This window comes from Brachyhypopomus gauderio, chromosome 14, assembly GCF_052324685.1.
Source record: "Brachyhypopomus gauderio isolate BG-103 chromosome 14, BGAUD_0.2, whole genome shotgun sequence".
Lineage (NCBI taxonomy): Eukaryota > Metazoa > Chordata > Actinopteri > Gymnotiformes > Hypopomidae > Brachyhypopomus > Brachyhypopomus gauderio.
In genome coordinates, this window is record NC_135224.1 from 20,110,943 (window position 1) to 20,133,496 (window position 22,554).

General features: G+C 45.8%; 1 protein-coding gene across 1 annotated transcript; it reads left to right on the forward strand.

Moving 5' to 3' along the window:
• Positions 1–358: 358 nt before the first annotated feature.
• Positions 359–20,645, forward strand: rem2 (RAS (RAD and GEM)-like GTP binding 2). Its single transcript, XM_076972392.1, has 5 exons — positions 359–705; positions 2,113–2,434; positions 2,741–2,814; positions 16,072–16,249; positions 19,043–20,645. Exons 1-5 carry the CDS (start codon positions 694–696, stop codon positions 19,396–19,398), a joined length of 942 nt encoding a protein of 313 aa, XP_076828507.1. The 5' UTR covers positions 359–693; the 3' UTR covers positions 19,399–20,645.
• Positions 20,646–22,554: the final 1,909 nt, after the last annotated feature.

Here is a 22,554-nt window from a genome sequence, read left to right on the forward strand (position 1 = left end):
CATCTGTAACCAGAACGTCCTCCGTAACAACAATGTGTGGGAACTTTTCTAAGTCACATAATTTACGAGGCTTAATCTATTCGCCTAATAAACACACTGATGAGATAAAGCGAAGCGACACAGGACAGACGGCTCATGAATTTATCATCGTTACAAGGCAAAGCATCTTTAATATATATCACGGCTAATATGTCTCAAAGTACGAAAGGCACGCGGGGGGGGGGGTGATTAAAGATGTAGCACAATTCCAATTTCTAGAAAGAGAGAGAGAGAGAGAGAGAGAGAGAGAGAGAGAGAGGAGGGGCTAGGGTAAACTTGGTCCGCCCAGACTGAAGGCAGGCAGGTAGTCACTCGCAATTTGCGGTTGAGCGCGTGAAGGGGCGGGTCGCCGACAGCTTTCTCCTATTATAAACCGCTACAAAGACGTTTAAAGGAACGCACAGGTGTAGTACAATTCACACCGTCTAGACGTTAGTCTAGAATACAGCGACGCGTCGTTGGGTTATTTATTCCTCAACCGCCCGGGAATTTTGTTCTGTTCTCACTAAAGTCATGTGGTAGCATGTGAGTGGTGTTGTAAGCACGGCAGACACGGAGACCGCCGTTTAGCGCGTTTGATGTGCACTGACATGTCATGGACGGTGCTGGTGCACACGCAAGAGCGCCACTGTGAGAACGCACGAGCCGAAAACGATGTCGGAGCAGGTAAGCGCGCGCCGCCTCTGCGCGGGGTTCTCTCCACTTCACACGTTGTCGTGTAGTTAACGCGCTTCGGTCAGCCGCCCGATCGTGGTGCACACGCCCTCTTTCTCTGATCGCAGCCGCCAAAGGCTGCACACCGCTTTATTTTCCTGTCTTAGGGAAAATTATTTAGAGAGGAAATTATTTTTCTCAAGGTATTTGTTTTATTTTCGTGTAGTGATACTAGTGAGCACGATGCCCATCGCATTTATGGCACTAACATCAGTGACGAGAGTGAATGCCATTATTTAGATTTACTACCATTACTTTTTTATTAACTGTTTTGCTATGTTTAATTAATTTAGGTATCTTTATCCTGCTGTGTCTTCGTTTCAATAGACTATGATTAATTAATGACGCTGTTGTAATTAATGTAATTGGTTGTCGTTGTGAGGAGCGTTTGTAGAGATAGATTGGTCTAACTCGGTGTCCAGCCCACCTGCAGTGTTAAGGGTGCCTTAATTGCTGCATTCATATTGATGGCAATTGCCTGCGCATCGGACCATGCAGTGCTTGGTTCTTGCTTTTGTTTAAACGGAAAGATAGATTCAGCCTCCTTGGGTCTTTGTGTGTGTGTGTGTGCATGCGTGCGTGTGTGGGGAGGGGGTGTGTGTATATATGAGTGCGTGTGTGTGTTTGTGTGTGTGAATGTTTCTCGATGTGGGTGTGTGCGCGCATGTATATTCCTTAACAGGGACACATACTGACCTAGTTATTGCGAACAGTTTATAAAATACCGGAATAGCAATATATTGAATCATCATCACTGCTTCACGCCTGTGTCGTCAATAGATTATTACTGTATAGTTCATTTGGTCCAAAAATGTTAATAGTCCGTTAAATACTAATAGAGCAACAACATAATCCGCGTACTTCTGTTGTAAATCAGACTATTGACTTGTCACGTGATCATGTGACGGCTTGTTAGTCATGTGACATTTCCGAGGATTTCTCCACTGTAAGTGTCGTATTGCGAGTTCTCTCGTGGACACCTGCTTCGTGATTGTGAGGCACATTATGAGTGCTATAAGAAGCACTCATACAGAGCAGCTTTCACTCAGGCTGTCAATCTTAGTGTCCCTGTGATATTCATGTCATATAGTCTGTGTTTGACCAAACATTTTAAAACTCTCCAAATACACTATAATAATATTATAACTACACTATAACAAATTATTTGCTGTCGAATTTATATATTGGGTGTAACTACAGAGAAATGCGTTACCTGGAGTATTAAAATGACTAGTCATGGTTTAATATGACTTCTTTTCAGTTTAAAATTATAGTGGTGAATGGTCCATATGTGTTGTTTCTTTTTGAGTACTGACATTCGTGACTACCTTTGAAGCCCCTTGTCCTTCTGTGTTACAGGGTTATGGCGTGACTCTCTGTCCCGCGCCCCCCATACGCAGGGGGAGCACACCGCTACCAATCAAACACCTGCTAAGGCGGGAAGAAGCCGTATCGGAGGACAGTGACTTGACCGCAAGATTTGACGAGCCTGCCACTCCGCCAGTCAGCAGTGGCGATACCCAGGAGGCCCCGCCCCCTAAGCCCCCACAGCGAAAGTACCACGGACCCCTGCGGGTGGTTCTGTTAGGGCAGAGCGGGGTGGGCAAATCCTCGCTGGCCCTCTGCCTCGCCGGGCTATCCGACACGTCGCTTTCCATAGATTCCGAGACCCAGTCCAACGGTAAACATCTTCCTTTCTTCTGACTAGGTCCGTGGAGCGAGTCCGCGAGGGCTTTCTGCTCCGCGAGCGAATACGTGTTGTCCTTTATCAGACAGGCACACACTGAGGGCAGATTAGCAATGAGGGGCTCTCAGAGGCTGATTGGAACAGGATAAGGGTGCCATAATGGTATTCATGTCCAACTCTTTTCATGAGAGATCTCTGAGCCTTCGGGAGCCCGGGTTGTTCTCAGAGTGTGACGACTGTTGAGTCAAATGTCTGCAATGGCATATTTTTTATGAAAGACAAATCTTGTTTGTTTTTTAGATGAGGGGTATCATCGACGAGTGACTGTTGATGATGAAGATAGCTCCATCTTGGTGTATGACAACTGGAAACCGGTAAAACAACCACACACACCCTCACACACCCTCACACACACACACACACACACACACACACACACACACACACACACACACACACACACACACACACAGTCTTACAGGCCCATATATTTGTCATTCTCACACATTGCTCTCTGGAATTCGTTGACACTGCCTGCATCAACACTGTTGCTCATTGACACATGCCGTCATTAACACCACCGCCCCAGAATTGGAATCTGGTGTCCACTGTACTCTGGGTGGATGGACAGTCACAAGCAAATGGTGTACTAGTGGGTGTGAGATGGAGGGAGTGAAGGATGGAGGGAGTGAAGGATGGAGGGAGTGAAAGATGGAGTAAAGGAAGAAAAAGAATCAGAATACCTCAAGTTTCATGTGTCCTGTTTTGAAGATGATAATATAATGATAATAATAATAATAACAATTAGTTAAACATGTTTTTTTTAGTGTTTAAAGATGCACAGTGATGATGGTGTTAGATTTGGCTAAAGAGTACTTTAAAGGTTCTTATAAACCCGTCGTGTAGTTTGCAAAAAAAATGCGAAAAAAAAATCCCACAGTTCAGAACGAACTCGGCTGGCAGCAGTTTTATTGGTTATTTTTTAAAGTGACGTAAAACGAGAGAGACGGTGCCCGGGGCAGAGGCTGTTATTGGGCGGCCCTCTGTTTCCTTTGAAATTAAGTCCTTTTTCCACGTTCAGTCTGTTCCACTTACGTTTGAGTGCGAGTCTGAGCTCTACTGGGGCCTCACAGCACCACCTTGGGAACTCACCAACACACACACACACACGACTTGACCTGCCAGATCTCATGTCTTTTCCAACACAGGTGTTAAGAACAATTCCTGCTGTGACACAGTAAAGGAGAATTCCAGAACTTCCTCATGTAAGGCGAGGATCTCTCCTCCAGCCCTGTGCGGTGACTCCAGAGTGAGGCAGCGGGGTCTTCAGAAAAACTAGCGCACTGTGTTTACCACAAGGAGCTGTTTTCTTGCACCTATTATTTCCTTATTGCAAGATAAAGAACTAGACGTACTGTCGTAGCTCTCCTGGGACTATTTTACCGCTTCACGCTTTTGTGTAGTCATTCTCCTGGTGAGGGAGTGTTCCTCTCATGCGTAGGAATATTATTATGTTAGTACTGCCAGAATGAATGTGGAGAATATGCTAAACTCACAACTCACAGAGCATATTTGACATTTTATTTATCAAATTATCATTGTGAAATTATTAATGATTTCTTGTTGATTTTCTTAACGAAAAACATAATTTTCCTTTAAACCAAATGCAAAATACTTTTAGATACTTTTAGAACACTAAGGTTCCTGGTTCAGAATTTCATGAACATTACTTATAACAACATAACTTGTTCATAAGCCAAGCACAGAAGCTTGACACTTATGCCAACAACATCATATTTTTTCTGTCTGTTTCATGTTTGTCCCATGAAATCTCACCATCCACCAATAATCCCACAGAGCATGTTGATGTGTAATGGTTCAGAACCAGTGTAATGCGAAGAGATTATCATGGGCCTATCAGAGGAACAGTGTTCAGGTGCAGGAAGATTATCATGGGCCTATCAGAGGAACAGTGTTCAGGTGCAGGAAGATTATCATGGGCCTATCAGAGGAACAGTGTTCAGGTGCAGGAAGATTATCATGACCATAACAGAGGAACAGTGTTCAGGTGCAGGGAGATTATCATCACCATATCAGAGGCACAGTGTTCAGGTGCAGAGAGATTATCAACACCATATCAGAGACACAGTGTTCAGGTGCAGAGAGATTATCATCACCATATCAGAGACACAGTGTTCAGGTGCAAAGAGATTACCATCACCATATCAGACACAGTGTTCAGGTGCAGGGAGATTATCATCACCATATCAGAGGCACAGTGTTCAGGTGCAGGGAGATTATCATCACCATATCAGAGACACAGTGTTCAGGTGCATGGAGATTATCATCACCATATCAGAGGAACAGTGTTCAGGTGCAGAGAGATTATCATCACCATATCAGAGACACAGTGTTCAGGTGCAGGGAGATTATCATCACCATATCAGAGGAACAGTGTTCAGGTGCAGGGAGATTATCATCACCATATCAGAGACACAGTGTTCAGGTGCAGGAAGATTATCATCACCATATCAGAGACACATTGTTCAGGTACAGAGAGATTATCATCACCATATCAGAGACACAGTGTTCAGGTGCAGGGAGATTATCATCACCATATCAGAGGAACAGTGTTCAGGTGCAGAGAGATTATCATCACCATATCAGAGACACAGTGTTCAGGTGCAGGGAGATTATCATCACCATATCAGAGACACAGTGTTCAGGTGCAGGGAGATTATCATGACCATAACAGAGGAACAGTGTTCAGGTGCAGGGAGATTATCATCACCATATCAGAGGCACAGTGTTCAGGTGCAGAGAGATTATCAACACCATATCAGAGACACAGTGTTCAGGTGCAGAGGGATTATCATCACCATATCAGAGACACAGTGTTCAGGTACAGAGAGATTATCATCACCATATCAGAGACACAGTGTTCAGGTGCAGGGAGATTATCATCACCATATCAGAGGAACAGTGTTCAGGTGCAGGAAGATTATCATCACCATATCAGAGACACAGTGTTCAGGTGCAGGGAGATTATCATCACCATATCAGAGACACAGTGTTCAGGTGCAGAGAGATTATCATCACCATATCAGAGACACGGTGTTCAGGTGCAGAGAGATTATCATCACCATATCAGAGACACAGTGTTCAGGTGCAGAGAGATTATCATCACCATATCAGAGACACAGTGTTCAGGTGCAGGGAGATTATCATCACCATATCAGAGACACAGTGTTCAGGTGCAGGAAGATTATCATCGCCATATCAGAGACACAGTGTTCAGGTACAGAGAGATTATCATCACCATATCAGAGACACAGTGTTCAGGTGCAGGGAGATTATCATCACCATATCAGAGGAACAGTGTTCAGGTGCAGAGAGATTATCATCACCATATCAGAGACACAGTGTTCAGGTGCAGGGAGATTATCATCACCATATCAGAGACACAGTGTTCAGGTGCAGGGAGATTATCATCACCATATCAGAGACACAATGTTCAGGTGCAGAGATTATCATCACCATATCAGAGACACAGTGTTCAGGTGCAGAGAGATTATCATCACCATATCAGAGACAGTGTTCAGGTGCAGGGAGATTATCATCACCATATCAGAGACACAGTGTTCAGGTGCAGGAAGATTATCATCACCATATCAGAGACACAGTGTTCAGGTGCAGAGAGATTATCACCATATCAGAGACACAGTGTTCAGGTGCAGAGAGATTATCATCACCATATCAGAGACACAGTGTTCAGGTGCAGAGAGATTATCATCACCATATCAGAGACACAGTGTTCAGGTGCAGGGGGATTATCATCACCATATCAGAGACACAGTGTTCAGGTGCAGGAAGATTATCATCACCATATCAGAGACACAGTGTTCAGGTGCAGAGAGATTATCACCATATCAGAGACACAGTGTTCAGGTGCAGGGAGATTATCATCACCATATCAGAGACACAGTGTTCAGGTGCAGAGAGATTATCATCACCATATCAGAGACACAGTGTTCAGGTGCAGGGAGATTATCATCACCATATCAGAGACACAGTGTTCAGGTACAGGGAGATTACCATCACCATATCAGAGACACAGTGTTCAGGTGTAGAGAGATTATCATCACCATATCAGAGACACAGTGTTCAGGTGCAGGGAGATTATCATCACCATATCAGAGACACAGTGTTCAGGTGCAGGAAGATTATCATCACCATATCAGAGACACAGTGTTCAGGTGCAGAGAGATTATCACCATATCAGAGACACAGTGTTCAGGTGCAGGGAGATTGTCATCACCATATCAGAGACACAGTGTTCAGGTGCAGAGAGATTATCACCATATCAGAGACACAGTGTTCAGGTGCAGAGAGATTATCATCACCATATCAGAGACACAGTGTTCAGGTGCAGGGAGATTATCATTACCATATCAGAGGAACAGTGTTCAGATGCAGAGAGATTATCATCACCATATCAGAGACACAGTGTTCAGGTGCAGGAAGATTATCATCACCATATCAGAGACACAGTGTTCAGGTGCAGAGAGATTATCACCATATCAGAGACAGTGTTCAGGTGCAGGGAGATTATCATCACCATATCAGAGACACAGTGTTCAGGTGCAGAGAGATTATCATCACCATATCAGATACACAGTGTTCAGGTGCAGGGAGATTATCATCACCATATCAGAGACACAGTGTTCAGGTGCAGAGAGATTATCATCACCATATCAGAGACACAGTGTTCAGGTGCAGGAAGATTATCATCACCATATCAGAGACACAGTGTTCAGGTGCAGGGAGAATTCTTCAGCAGCATCGTTTCCCTGGGAACTGCAGCGTTCAGTTTTGGGTCTCTGCAGCATCTGTGCACCTCAATAATTCACATCAGTCCTGTCTGATCTGGAGCAGAGATTCATGACATGGTGCTTTTTCCTCTTATTGCACTTTGCTCACAACTTTAGCACAACTGCAGAGTCTACGAATGTCATCCGTCATCCCTCTCTCCTTACTCCTGTTATTCCTTCACCATTATCCCTCTCTCCAGATATGGACATTGCATTTCCTTACCCAATCAAGTCAGAACTGGCGTGTTCATCTAGTCGTGTTCATCTAGGCGTATTCATTTAGGCGTGTTAGTAGTGTTCATCTAGGCGTGTTCATCTAGTCGTGTTCATCTAAGCATGTTCAGTTAGGCGTGTTCATTTAGGCATGTTCAGTTAGGCGTGTTCAGTTAGGCGTGTTCAGTTAGGCATGTTCAGTTAGGCGTGTCCATTTAGGCGTGTTCAGTTAGGCGTGTTCATCTAGGCGTGTTCATTTAGGTGTGTTCATTTAGGCATGTTCAGTTAGGCATGTTCATCTAGGCGTGTTCATTTAGGCGTGTTCAGTTAGGCGTGTTCATCTAGGCATGTTCATTTAGGTGTGTTCATTTAGGCGTGTTCAGTTAGGCGTGTTCATCTAGGGGTGTTCATCTAAGCATGTTCAGTTAGGCATGTTCAGTTAGGCGTGTTCATCTAGGCGTGTTCAGTTAGGCATGTTCATCTAGGAGTGTTCATTTAGGCGTGTTCAGTTAGGTGTGTTCAGTTAGGCGTGTTCATCTAGGCGTGTTCATCTAGGCGTGTTCATCTAGGCGTGTTCAGTTAGGCGTGTTCAGTTAGGCGTGTTCATCTAGGCGTGTTCATTTAGGCGTGTTCAGTTAGGCGTGTTCATTTAGGCGTGTTCATTGGTATAGTAGTGTAGTGGTGCAGAACACCAGACCAACTCTCTCTGATGTTAATTATATGCAGTTGTGTGTGAGAGTAATGGAATAGTGAAACAGCCTACATCAATGATTTGCGTTTTCCACTTTTACTGAAGATATTTATATCATGATTTGCATTGAATTTTGTCCGTTAGCTTGTTTCTCACTCTCTGCTGCCTGGACAGGCAGTAAAGAGCAGTAGAATGAGGTCAGAGGTCAAATGAAACGTTCGGTGATGTGTGCAGTGGAGTGTTCGGTGATCGTGTGCAGAGTGTTGAGGCCCTGCACACATACACACACACACACACACACACACACACACACACACACACACACATACATACACACTATGCTACAGATCTGACCTCTCGTGTATGTATACTACATCTTCCATTATGCACACTCAGCTTATTGTATGGACTTACAGTTTTTCTGCAGTATAAACACTTAGGCACACCACACACACACACACACACACACACACACATGCACTTTCTGACGTCTCAATAGCTTCAGTTAGCCCTGATCCTTGCATTGCTTTTGACAGCAGCAGGAGAGAAGGTTTTCTTAAAATAGCCAGCCCAGCCCGGTACACACTTCAGTCAGCCCTACCCTCACACACACACACACACACACACACACACACACACACACACACACACACACACACACACACACACATACACACACACACACACACACACATACACACACACACACACACACACACACAGTCGGGCACCAGTACCCGGGCAGCACTGCGTCTGACGGCCCTGCCATACCCACGGTCCTGGTTCTGGTCCAGACCCGTGCAGGCGGGCCCCCTCTGAATCTACATCCCAGATTTGAACTGACTGTTTGAATCTTCCCCCTGTTCCTTCATGCGGGGCAGAACCACTCCCAGCAGCTGCAGTGTGTAAGTGAGCTGAACGCAGACACCATTAACAAGGCAGAATTCACACGAAGCCAATTTAGTGCTATTAGCTTTCACTTCCAATTAGCTGTGGTAACATGCCAATATGACGCTGGTGATACAGACTCTACTGTTTTCCTATGACCCCTGAACCCTGACCTCTCACCCCTGAGGAAACCAACTTCAGAGAGACGTATAAGAAGAGGCCATAAGTAATAGATTACACATTCGTGAATTATTAATGGCTTTCAGTCTGGAGGCCAATGTGGACATATTGGTAGTGTTACGATGCACTGACTCAGCATTAGCATGAAGTATGGGGGGTGGAGCGTGTCCATTATGCTAGAATAAGCGCACTTATTCATTGTTTCATTTTAGCATCCTTTTATCAGTGGTAAACGAGGGGCTGGAGAGGGCTGGAGAGGGCTGGCTATCTTTATCCACGAGAACACCACCAGCTTTATCTTTACAAACGCCTAATTACAGACGACAGCAGCACGTAGCATTAAACGTTAGCGAACTGAAGTACACTTCGAAATTCTGCTTGCTAACTTGCAGGAGAAATGGCGGTTCATTAGAGGGTGTGCTAACTTGCAGGAGAAATGGCGGTTCATTAGAGGGTGTTCTGTGCTTTACGGCGCACGTGGTTGGGAATGAATTTCCAAAGGTGGAAAAATGACTGGACTCTAATCCAACAGCACACCTCCTCCTGGCCCCGCCCCCTCATCAACAAGCTCTCTGTGTGTATGTGTGTGGGAAACGATGCTGAAATATTCAGCATTGCAGTGAGGAACACAAGGTTTCCAGAGAAACAGGATGTCTTGGACAGAAGTCTTTCATCAGCTGTGCAAGCAAAGTGTTTCTGACACATGCATATAAATATATATATTTATCACACTGTGTTTCTGTATATTTTAGCAAAATCCTCTTGTGCTGTCCGTCGGGAACTCGCTGTGGATGGTGCTGAACCAGCAGGATTAAAGTCAGATATGAGGACGGACCCACAGCTGGCCTCATGTCATGCTCTACACTGATTTAATCACAACCTAGTCTGATAGCGTATGCAAAGCGTGTATTATACAAATGATCCTTTTTTTTTTATATAAATATAACTTTATTATAATATAATTAGAATAATATAAAAAAGCACCAACAAACCTTATAATCAACATGGGAAGTATGAACTCGGAGAAACGACAGGAACCGAGAGTCCGAGTGAAACGGTCCAATCAGCTGTCAGGGATTGTAGGGACAGCCGACCAGCCGTACGCATAGAAACGTATATATTAGCTTAGCAAGTTGAGTGTTTTATATGGATACAAAAAAGTGGGTCAAGTTCTGTGGGTCAAGTAATGCGCATGTTTGACAGAGTGAAATGAGCCCAGTTCATGTGCCAAGGGTCTGAAGTTGGAGAAAGAGCTTCACTATTGTAGCATGATTCTGATGTTGTGTGTGTGTGTGTGTGTGTGTGTGTGTGTGTGTGTGTGTGTGTGTGTGTGTGTGTGTGTGTGTGTGTGTGTGTGTGTGTGTGTGTGTGTAGACTTGTGTTTGTGTGGGTGTGTGGGTGGGTGTAAGTACTTGGAATGTATGTGTGGGTGCAACCGTGTTGTGTTTAAAACAGAAGAATTGGACAGTATATATCATGGGCGAGGAGGGTTTTGGACAATGAGGTGTGTGTGTGTGTGTGTGTGTGTGTGTGTGTGTGTGTGTGTGTGTGTGTGTGTGTGTGTGTGTGTGTGTGTGTGTGTGTGTGTGTGTGGTCAGCGTGGACAGATGGTCTATGACTGTTCTATGAGGCTGGGCACCTCATTCCACTACAGATAAATACACTCTCACCAGGTTGAGTCCCAAAATCCAATTAACAGGTTATCAGGTTTTACATCTCCCACTTCAGGAAAACACATCCACAAACCTTCAAATGTCTCTCTCTCTCTCTCTCTCTCTCTCTCTCTCTCTCTCTCTCTCTCTCTCTCTCTCTCTCTCTCTCTCTCTCTGTCTCCCGTATCTGTCTGTTGACTCTCTCTCTCTGGCCCAAGGGCCTGGGCCCTGGCATGATGTTAGTGTAATCCCTTAACTACACTAGCCAGATGGTTCATGTTCCAGGAAATGGTGTGTTTGTGCCTTTGAGCTCACAGAAGAGTCTGTTGGGGTGCATTAATATGACTTCTATGTATAGAAATCAAAACAAATCACCTGAAACATTTCAATGAATTAAAGTGAAAATGGGCACAACTACCCATATTTTATGTTCGTTTGCTTATATAACAAAGCAAATGATCTGTGCAGTTTACCGTACAGTGTAATCTGCCTTCCAACTCTGGCAAAGGAGTATAAATTATGGAGTATAAAAGATAAACCATATTATTAGCATATTGTACCTGTTATACCAAGTGGGCCATGTGAATCACCTGAACCATGTGAATCACCTAAGCCATGTGAATCACCTAAGCAATGTGAATCACCTGAAATATGTGAATCACCCGATCCATATGAATCACCTGTGCCACGTAAATCACCTGATCCATATGAATCACCTGATCCATGTGAATCACCTGATCTATATGCATCACCTGATCCATAAGAATCACCTGATCCATGTGAATCACCTGATCTATATGAATCACCTGATCCATATGAATCACCTGATCCATGTGAATCACCTGATCTATATGAATCACCTGATCTATATGAATCACCTAAACCATGTGAATCACCTGATCCATATGAATCACCTGATCTATATGAATCACCTGAACCATATGAATAACCTGATCCATGTGAATCACCTGAACCATATGAATCTTCTGACTTTAATACATATGTGGAACAGCTCTGGAGGACATTAGTGAATTTATTTGTTGTAATACAATGAACCAGCAACACAGTGTCTACTAGGTATAATAACCTCATGTTTATTGAATATCTCAACATAAATCAGATTTGGAAGACAAACATGTAATGAATGCCACCGATAATGAATTGTAGCTTTTAGTTGTGTTGTCTAATCCCTGAACAAATGAAAGGAAAATGTAATTGGTTTAGCATATTTGTGGAAGCTTTGTCAGGCCTTAGACGTTTGGATATCATGCACTGAGGGAGCTGTACTGCTTTGGCTGGTTAGTCTACGTGTGTGTGTGTGTGTGTGTGTGTGTGTGTGTGTGTGTTTGCATGTGTGTATTATTAGATGTGAAGTTAATAAACTAGATTCTTTGAGCTATTAGAAACGAAGTGTTCTGAACCCCCTTTCCTAACCCAGATCTTTCAGCAGCCCTACAGTGTTGATGTTTATTTACATGGCTGTCATGGTCATTTCTATGAGACCCACTTGGAAACATTCTCATTTTACTTTTCAGTTAAAGATTAAAAGTTTTTGTCTGTATTTGGTAGAAATTAGGAATAAGACTTTTTGTGTCCCTTCAGAAACAGTACGGCTTCCTCTTTCCTGTTATTGTTACCGCTGCTATGTTCTCTGTGAGCTCATGATTATACAGTGTTGTCTATAAGGATTAAGTTAACGTTTTGACATGAGTAAAGATTTGCTGAATATTTTTCAAACAATGTGAAAAATATGAGTTTCATATATACCTTTCCAGTTATTTGTTTCAGTTTTAATCTGTCTCCAATCCATATTGTACATTGAACTGGTGGTACGCCAAAAAGCCATTAATCCGCATATATAGCTGGATGGAGGGAGTTATTTGCACAAGAATGGGTCGGTCTTCTCCTGGAGACAGAAGGAGAAGCTGCGTCCCAAGCAGGAACTGGAATCTTCTGGAAGAGATGTTGCTCCTCACCCCTGCTGTATCTCAGCCAGGGCACAAACGACCTGCAAAACTGGATCAGTAAGCCACGCCCTGATTTAAATCTTCAAGGCTTGAAGGAGATCGAGGTGAAAGTGAAGACGACTCATCTTAAGGTGGAGGAGATGTGGAGGAGATGTGGTTCAGCCTCCAGTCGGGAAGGGGTGGAGGCAGCTGTGGTGGTGGTGGTGGTGGTGGTGTACTGTGTTCTCAGCAGATCGTGCTCATGAGTCAAGAATGAGACATAATGACCAAGGATCATTACATCATTCACGTCAGACAAGAGGAAGGTGCGTTGGAAATTGAGCGACCTACATCATCACAGCAGGACGAGAATCATTTCTGGGAGTGATGTCGGTCAAAACCACCATATAGAAAGTTAAACATGAGAATATAGAGGAGACATACACACAGTGACGTAGCTCTCTGCCTGATACATCTGTTTGCCTCTATATCGGTGAAGTGACACAACCACAGCATATACCACCACAGTGTTGTATCCATCTTCATCTATGAGCTGTATGGATGAAGTGATCCATCACCAGATATCACAAGGTCAACGTGCTGAATTATGACTGCTCAAGTGTGTTTGATCTCGGCTCTCCCCAACCCGCTCACAGCCAGACTTACAAATTTACTTAAGAATGATCACATTCTGTATATGAGCCGGCTTTTAATAATGCCAGTAGTGGACTTGAAGCCTGATGAAAAACTGGAGAACTTGAATTATTTGACTTGGTGTACAATCTGGTAAGACCACTAGAAGAATAAGTACACATGGAAGTACACATGGATCACAAACGTGTTGGCTATGCTACAGACAAATGATTGTGGAGTCAGATGGATCTACAGAGATCGTATCTACAGTGAGGATCCTTATCACCTTCAGTAACTGGATGACCTGGTCCTTGAACTGGGGTCCTTAGCATAACAAGGTTGACGTGGCTCAAAAATGCATGGCATTTTTGGAAGGCTTGACATGAAGATTAGGATCCCATGTACCTTGTGCATCATGAAGACCGTCCAGAGGAAAAAAGCAGGAACATCCGGAATGGGATTATAAGATCTCAGCGTCAGGTGATTGTATCCATTTCACCTTTAAAATGTGCACAGGTGTGTCAGGTTCAACAGATCAACAGGTTCCTTCAGTCATTTGGTGGACCATGTTGACAGCAGAGGTAAAGATCCAGTCCTGAAACAGTAGGAAGAAGAGTGCTGGTATCTATCAGAATATGTCACCCTCAAAAACCATAGCGCGTAAGGTTTGATTACCCGACTCCATGGTGTGTCTTTGATTGATGGCCATCTAACTGGACTAACCATTCTCCTACCTGAGGGATGTTGAAACCTCCAAAGTGCAGGTTATGGGAGAACTCCTTCCTGAAGACTTGGCTGAAGGCCTCAGTCGTCAACATCTCGTTCAGTCAGAGGATCTTAGAACCAAGCTTGGATGTTTCCAAGGATGTTCCTCAAGGAACTGGAAAATCATTGGCCGAGATCTTCCTTTGGTGAACAGAGGGTTGAACCACTCCATGATGTCTTCTCCAGCACATTCCAAGGACTTTCAATGGTATTAATGTCAGAACTCTTTGACTCTGTGGTGGCCAATTCATGTGTGAAAATGGTTCCTCGTGTCTCTGGACCACTATCTCACAATTTGAGCGTGCTAAGCACCGTCATTCTGGAACACAACCGTTCCATCGGCACCGAGTGAGCAAAATCCAATGATGGAATAGTCTGATTGTTCAGTACATTCAGGTACACAGATGAGTACAATTTATTGACAAGTGCATTCATTACTGCAGTAATTATTCAATTATATATATATTTAAAGAGAGAGAGAGCAGGTGAGAAATGTCAAAAGATTCCACTGATTGTTTTTGTATGACATACAAGATGTGACGTGTGTGTGTGTGTGTGTGTGTGTGTGTGTGTGTGTGTGTGTGTGTGTGTGTGTGTGTGTGTGTGTGAGTGTGTGTGTGTGTGTCAGAGAGAGAGAGAGAATTGAGCCGTGAGCGGGCACCGACAGATGGCTGCAGTCTAGATTCCTCTGTGGTTAGGTGGACACTACTGGACACTTTCCCCCACACCTCTTTGGATCAAAAGGCCTTTTGGTTTTGCTGGCCAGAACCCGGAGGACCACCCACTACGGGCGCAGCTACGCCCCAGACACAGCTGAGGGGGGCGGATATGTGCCCCTGTGTGCCCCCCAGTTCCTGCACCTCCGTGGCAGGAGGCCCAGACTGCACCATTCTTCAGTTCCACCCCTCTGTGCTCCGCTCTCCCCCACCAAAGCACATCCAGAACTGTGAATCTCCCCCTCCGGGCCGCAATCTGATTGGCTCGGCCCGGATGGGAGTTTTTCAGGCAGCTCTCCAGAGGGCTGGTGATGTAGGACAGACTCAGAATGGGAATAAATGGAACCTTCTCTCTCTCTCCCTCTCTCTCTCTCTCTCTCTTTCTCTCTCTCTTGATCTTTGCCTTGCCTCTCAGTGTATCGCTTGCTCTGTGTTCTTGCTTTCTCCTGGATTAGAAGCGAGTGAGGATAATTAAGCTCTTGGCTTCTCTCTCCGAGCCTGGGCGAGACACAGAGACCTCACAAGGTGACGGAGCGGAGGGTGGGGTTACTTCACCTTGGCTTTAAAGCCTAACACAGTGTGAGGTCATGACATGACATGACATGACACTTGCAGTAAAGACACTGGTGGGCTCGAGGCATCTGAGTGTGTGTGTGTGTGTGTGTGTGTGTGTGTGTGTGTGTGTGTGTGTGTGTGTGTGTGTGTGTGTGTGTGTGTGTGTGTGTGTGTGTGTGTGTGTGTGTCTGGATGATGGCAAAGTGCTCCTGAGCATTGGTTCTTTCTGCTGGGAGGATGAACCCTTGACTACAGGGTTATGTTTAGCTTAAGGTCATCTCTTCTACATCTGTTCTTCCTCTCAGAGCCACGAATGTGGACCATCTCACCATCTCATGGCCTGACCAAGCACATCAAGTTCTACATGTGTGTGCATATGTGTGTATTTTCAAATTGAACACCCCGTTCTCGGTATCGTGTCACGTAATTACAGCGACGCGATTGCATGTGTACAACATCTGCGTCGTAGCATTTCCTCCCCTTAATCCTCACCACAGTTCGCCCGTGTGTTTGATTGACAGGACCTGTCCAACCTGCAGTGTGAGGTGTGCATCCTGGTCTTCTCGCTGACGGATAGGCGGAGCTTCCACCGCGTGGCTCAACTCCGCCTCCTTCTAAGAGAGAGTCACCCCCACCTGCCCTTCATCCTTGTGGGCAACAAGAGTGACTTGGTGCGCTCCCGTGAGGTCAGCATGGAGGGTGAGGACTACAGCTTTGGGCTGCTCCCGCACTACATTTCCCATAATTCAACATCGACTAGTAGTCAGAGAACCAACGTTCTTTCATATTTATCTTTTTTTTTTCTTTTTAAACATCATCCAAAATACCATAAAGGGAACTTTGATTTCAGCGTTAAACTGCAGCCTTGATCTTCCCATTCAAGTGTATCTACAGCATCCTGAAATACCCTTTTGCAAACCAGACGTGTGTTGCTGTCTAACACACCTGCTTGGGCTCCCGGGGCCCAGATGACTAGCTCCTGAGCCCAAACCCAGCGTGCTGTCGTGTGGAAAAGCACTAAACTATGCAGCGCAGGGTCCCCCCTGGAGAACGGAGAACGATCACAGACATACCGCTCTGTCCTTGATTACCTCGCCTTGTGAATCCATCTACTCGATATTCAGCCTGTGTCTGGGGACTCTTGGGCTTGTCAGCGAGGTCTCCCCTCTACGACAGCCTTGGGGCTGTGTGTCTCCGCACGTTCAATCCCAAACAATGTACACAGTGTGCTGCAAATGCATGTGGGGTAATCCTGGAAGTTGTTGTTACCGCGTGCAACCTCCACTCGCTTCTAACATCTCATCCTGCTAATTAAAGCCTTCTGCAGACGCAGGGAACTCGGCTGGGGTCTGTGGGAAGAGCAGTATTGCCTCGTAAATACTACAACGTAGCCAGTGCTGCAGGGAGTAAAAACTGCCACTGTCAACGGTCTTCCGTGCAGGTCAATGTCTGTTTTACTCGGAGGACTCGTATCTCTGTTTGTCCTCCGTTCTGTCGCCTTCTGGGATCGTTTTTGTCTGTTTGCTCTGGATAATATTTTACCCAGAGTACTGGTGTTACTATCTTAATGCACGCACACACACATACACACACACACACACACACACACACACACCCAGACGTAGACGCACACAGAGTACTGGTGTTACTATCTTAATGCGTGTGTGTTTGCTTTTATGCATTTTCAAGAGGAAATACACACACACACACTCTCTGTCGTTAGCACCTCTCCCTCTCATTTTCTACTCGGTATGGTGTGGCTAACACTCTGTGATGTGTGTGTGTGTGTGTGTGTGTGTGTGTGTGTGTGTGTGTGTGTGTGTGTGTGTGTGTGTGTGTGTGTGTGTGTGTGTGTGTGTGTGTGTGTGTGTGTGTGCAGGACGAAGATAAGAATGAAGGGGATGTAAGAGTGTGAGGGTAATGAGGCTTAGTGTGTTTTAATCACACTGGAAAAGGGGGAGGAGCTTATATATATATATATATATATATATATATATATATATACCCACTGATATGGGTGCTGGGGGGTGTGTGTCAAAGGTTTAACACTCTTTCAACGCATGCATTACACAATAAAGAAAAGCAGATGGCACCGACTTGCAGGAGAGGAGGGTGTGGTTTGCAGAAAGGGGAAGAGAAAGGGGAAGAAAGAGAGAGAGAGAGAGAGAGAGAGAGAGAGAGAGAGAGGTGTGGAGAGGGATCTGGGCATAGCTGTGCTCAGCATTTTCTCTCTTGACTGAGCTCCTGTAATTTTGCCATCGATATGGAAATTTTTAGAACACGTCTTCCTCTGCCCCCCCCTCTCAACATCTGCTTTCTTGTACATGCAAGCGTGCGCACTCACACACACACACACACACACACTCACACACACACACACAAAGGCACACATTTCTTCTATTCAAATTCTCCTGTATAGTCTAGGCTATTTGGTATGCATATTTATGGATGTGCAGTTTTACATTAGAATGATTGACGCACACACACACACACACGCACACACACACACACAATACTTTACAGACAGAAATACGGGCAGATTTCTTCCCTGGAGGCTGGTCTGGAGGCTGTGCCTCTGTGACGTCTTGAGCGCCATTTAACACCACGATCTCATCTTTACTGTACGCCACATGGCATCTCTATTTCAACCACTGACTACTTAAAATCCACGCGCTCAAGAACACACACACACACACACACACTCACATGCACACACACTCACACATGCACACAATAAATCTCCAATTTGGATGGTAGGCCTCCCCGTTCATCTTTATAATGTCACTGTCTGCGTTCCTCGGTGATAAATGCAGCCAATCTGCCTCATTCTCTCTTTTCCTCCCTCTCTCTCTCATCCACACAGTCGCTTTTTGCTCTCCTTCTGGAGCCCTCCCTCTCTTGCCCCCTCACACCTGCCCCCGTACTCCCGTCCTGCCCTTCCTGCATCCACCACACCCACACCGTCCCGCCGTGCCTTTCCTCCTCTGATCCACAGGGGGCGCTCTCTCCCAGCACCCCCCCGCCCCACCCCTCCCTCCATTAACACTAGAGCTTGTGCCAGCAGACCCCTCCTCCACTTTAGACCGCCCCCTTCGCATGGATCCGGGAGGCGGAGCCACGGCCCATCTGGTGCGGGGACTGATGAGCTCCGTTGCTGCCCAACTCACTGACTCACCCCATTCTCACTCTTAAGTGCACACTTGCACTTCCTTACCACATTTGGAAGCTTTAGTGCATAACATCCACGAAGTTGCGGTGCTGGTTCCACGACGTGCAACAATAATCCCAAACGTTCAAACTGAATGAGATGGTAACATCTAAATGAGCAATAATGATGACAAGATATATCACGTTTCTTTACAAGATCGCAGCCGCTGTAAAATAAACATTCCCTTTCGCACACGGATTTGTACTTGTTCACGTACTTTTGTACGTCATTATTACCGAAGTTTTTTCTGCGTGTTTATGGTGATTATCTCTCTATGTTCTCAGAGGCACATTCCAACGCGATGATGTTCCAGTGTCCATACCTGGAGGTGTCCGTCTCGCTGGACCACCACACCCACGAGCTGCTGGAGGAGGCGGTGAGGGTGGCCCGGGGGCGTGGCACGGGGCCCGGCTGGACGCCGGCGTCACCGGGAGCCGCCCGCCGCGAGAGCCTGGGTACCCGGGCAAGACGCTTCCTGGCCGGGCTGGTACCGCGGGCGTATCAGGGGCGGGATCGCGACCTGGCCGGGCTGGCACCCCGAGCGCATCACGGCCGCGAGCAGGACCTGAGCCGACCCCGCGCCCCCAGGATGACGCGTCAGAAGTCACGCTCCTGTCATGACCTCACCGCTCTGATGTAGCGAGGGTGTTTTGGGTGGGGGGGGGGGGGGGCGGGACTTAGCAAAAGAACTGGAGAAGGAGGCGGAGAACTGTAGGAACCCCGACACGAAAGGACCGCGTGTACGACATGTTGGCTGGACCAAGACCAAGGGTTCAGCCTAAGCAATACGCCATTTGAACATTAGGATGGCAAACCAAGACAGGACACGAGACGGTGAGACACAGCAATCAAACGAAATAAGGGACAAGACTGTGGATGTCCCCACACGTTTCAAAATAAAGCAGGACATTATTACAGGTCTATTGCAGGACATTAGCGGGGCTAGTGTAGTTTCTGTAGTAGTTCTTTTTAGCAGTACACTGTTAAAGCGCAAAGGTTTATGGGAAGCCAGTGTTCGAGCTCATGGACCCATAGCCATTGCACCTGGCAAGAGCGCCAGTCTTTCAGGAAGTCAGTGTTTGTCCAATAGGAAGACAGAACCTCTTTTCACTGCATATGTAATAGCGACTTATGCATTTAACGGTGGTGTGCGCATCACTAATATTTCAAACGGCTTACATCAAGGACATTCTTAAACCCTTTAACGATTTGTAGCGTGATTGAACTGGACAGCCTGTGTAGGAATAAATATCTTCCTCTGTTCTGATTATCGACTTAAATCCTGAACTGTTATCTCATTTCTAGAAAATGTGTGTTTGTTTTTAAGGCACTTTCACATAGATGGTCAAATTACAGGAAAGCAATATGAGCTGAAACAAATGGTTGTCTTTCTTTCTTTCTTTCCTTCATTCATTCTCTCCCATTCTTATTTTGTCTTAGGCTAGTTCACAGATGTTGTTAGCCATTAGCTTTAGCCGTACGCTCCACAGGTCCATAACATTAGACACCTTCCTCATGGTTACAGTCGATAGCCACACTGGCTGTGGTCGTGCTATATATGCCCTGTCAATATGGTTTGTCAATGTACGCCATTTCAGTAGCAGGTTTATGGTCCATATTGACACTGATATGAAATAGAAGGTTGTCATATTTAACTCAGGGCTGAGAGGGATGGTTATGGCGTCAGGGACCATCAGAGCTGTCCTGCCATTTAAAGTCTCGTTCTTTACGGTTGGCTGTCATGGTGCCTCCCAGCTCTGTGCTGTGGGATGTGAGCTATGCGGTCTTATGTAACAGGAAACTGTTCTGGGATCAGTGGACACCCCCCCCCCCCCCCCAGAGCCTTCGTAGTGTTAGCGTCCGTCTTGCTCGCCGCTGACGAATGTTTCTCACGCTGTCGTTGACACAAACCGGGGAGGGAGAGTAAAAGCGGTTCGCTCCGTAACTTCGGAGCACGGCCGCGTCGCCCTTCGGTGCGGCCGAGGCTGGAACCACCAAACAAACGTCACGTCTTCCGCGCGCCGGGCCGCCGTCCAGCGAGCGGCCCACGTTGCCACGGTGATGCTGTGGGCCCAGGCTGGAAGCCTCAACCCCGAGGGCAGATGGAGCGGGACATGAGGTGAAGGAAGAGAAATGACAAATGATAGTTGCCTGGCGACAGTTGTCAGGGAGACGGAGCGTGACTCTGCTTGGTTTGACTCAGAATTTCTTACTATGTTTGTTTGTTCAGCCGGGACCGAAACTGTTGGAGTGGAATCGCAGTCTGCAAACAGTCAGTGTACAACAAATGTGAACACACACACACACAGAGTAAATTAACCCAACAATTTGACACCAAGAAATGATGTAAGACTTGACTAACAAATGTGTCAATCATTTGAAACAGATCTGTAACCCAAATGGCGTAGTAGCAAACTGAGCTTCCCTTTATAGACAAAAGAAGAACATAAAGTCTGATTCATGTCTGATTACTGTTGGAAATTGGATACTGAATTCAAGCATCATACGAGTTCAGTCTGTGTCCTCTCTTTAATAATGTATTCGAGGGAGTGGAAACTGATCACATACGAGTGTTAGACTTTGGTCTGAAACCGAAACGTGTGCAGGGTTCGGGTGTCACGTGCGGCACTGTGTGTTGATCTGGACAGTGCCGAACGTAAGATCACGTGACTTCTTCTCACGAGAGAGTGGAGCACTCTGTCCCAAAGGTCATCACTCTATCATAAAGGCAACCACCCTGTCCCAAAGGTCACTACTTTATCCCAAAGGTCACTGAGCCTTCAGCGGTGACTTGTCCGCAAGCCAAATTCATAAACGTCAGAAGTCCCATCAAAGCTAAGCGCTCTAAATGTAGCATGAAGCCAAAATCTGAGACCATATGACATAGAATAAATACTAGTTATAATAAAACAGAGTTTCATCCAGAGACATGTTCACTGTCATTAGGCCAACACAATAAGCTCTCAGATTATTTTTCAAGTAACAACCTGGAATGGCTAATGAATACTTTAAACGTCCTGAGTAATGGCGTATCGCTGTTGATGCCTGACAGAACTTCTGATGCAGAAATGTGGTTGAGAGCTTCAGTCAAAAATGTGTGGAAACTCTAAAATGTTTATCAATAAAACATGGCACCATGTCATCATCGCTGATGATCATTTTGAAGAATCTGCAAAGCCATCTCAGATTTGGAGAATGAACATTCCTAAGACTGAACTACGACTGGTCATCGTGCGAACTTTATCGATCGTCAGACGCAGGATATAATTTACTTCACGTTGCCATCTTGTGGCACGAATATGTCACTACATTAAAATTGTAAAACAATGAATAATTTTTGTAGGCATTCGGAGGTTTCATTACAACGGGTGATGATACAGCGTGTTTTTCCGGACGCACTCGACACAGTAGGCTACCGCCGGTGCCACGTATCGCGTGTGGACCTGCCACGCAGGTTTCGGGCCAAGCTCAGGTCCACTCAGCACACGTGCAGGCCACAGAGCCCGTGTGGATCTCCTGGTGTTCCAGGCACAGCTGGTGTATGGTGAGACCCTGCGTTCTCCAGAAGCTGCTCTCACACACCCCGCAGCCGTCGGGTCGATGTGTTTAGGAACAAGTGCACGTCCAGCTGGGCCGAAACTCCGGGGAACGGGCCCGGTACGCACGAGCACGTATTCAGACAGAAACTGTATCCTGCAACGGCATTTGGCTTCCAGGAAATCAATCAAACTCCAGTTCTTTTTGTCCTGGATTTACTAAAATAAGCACAGTTTAAAGTTATCAGTGTATTAACCAA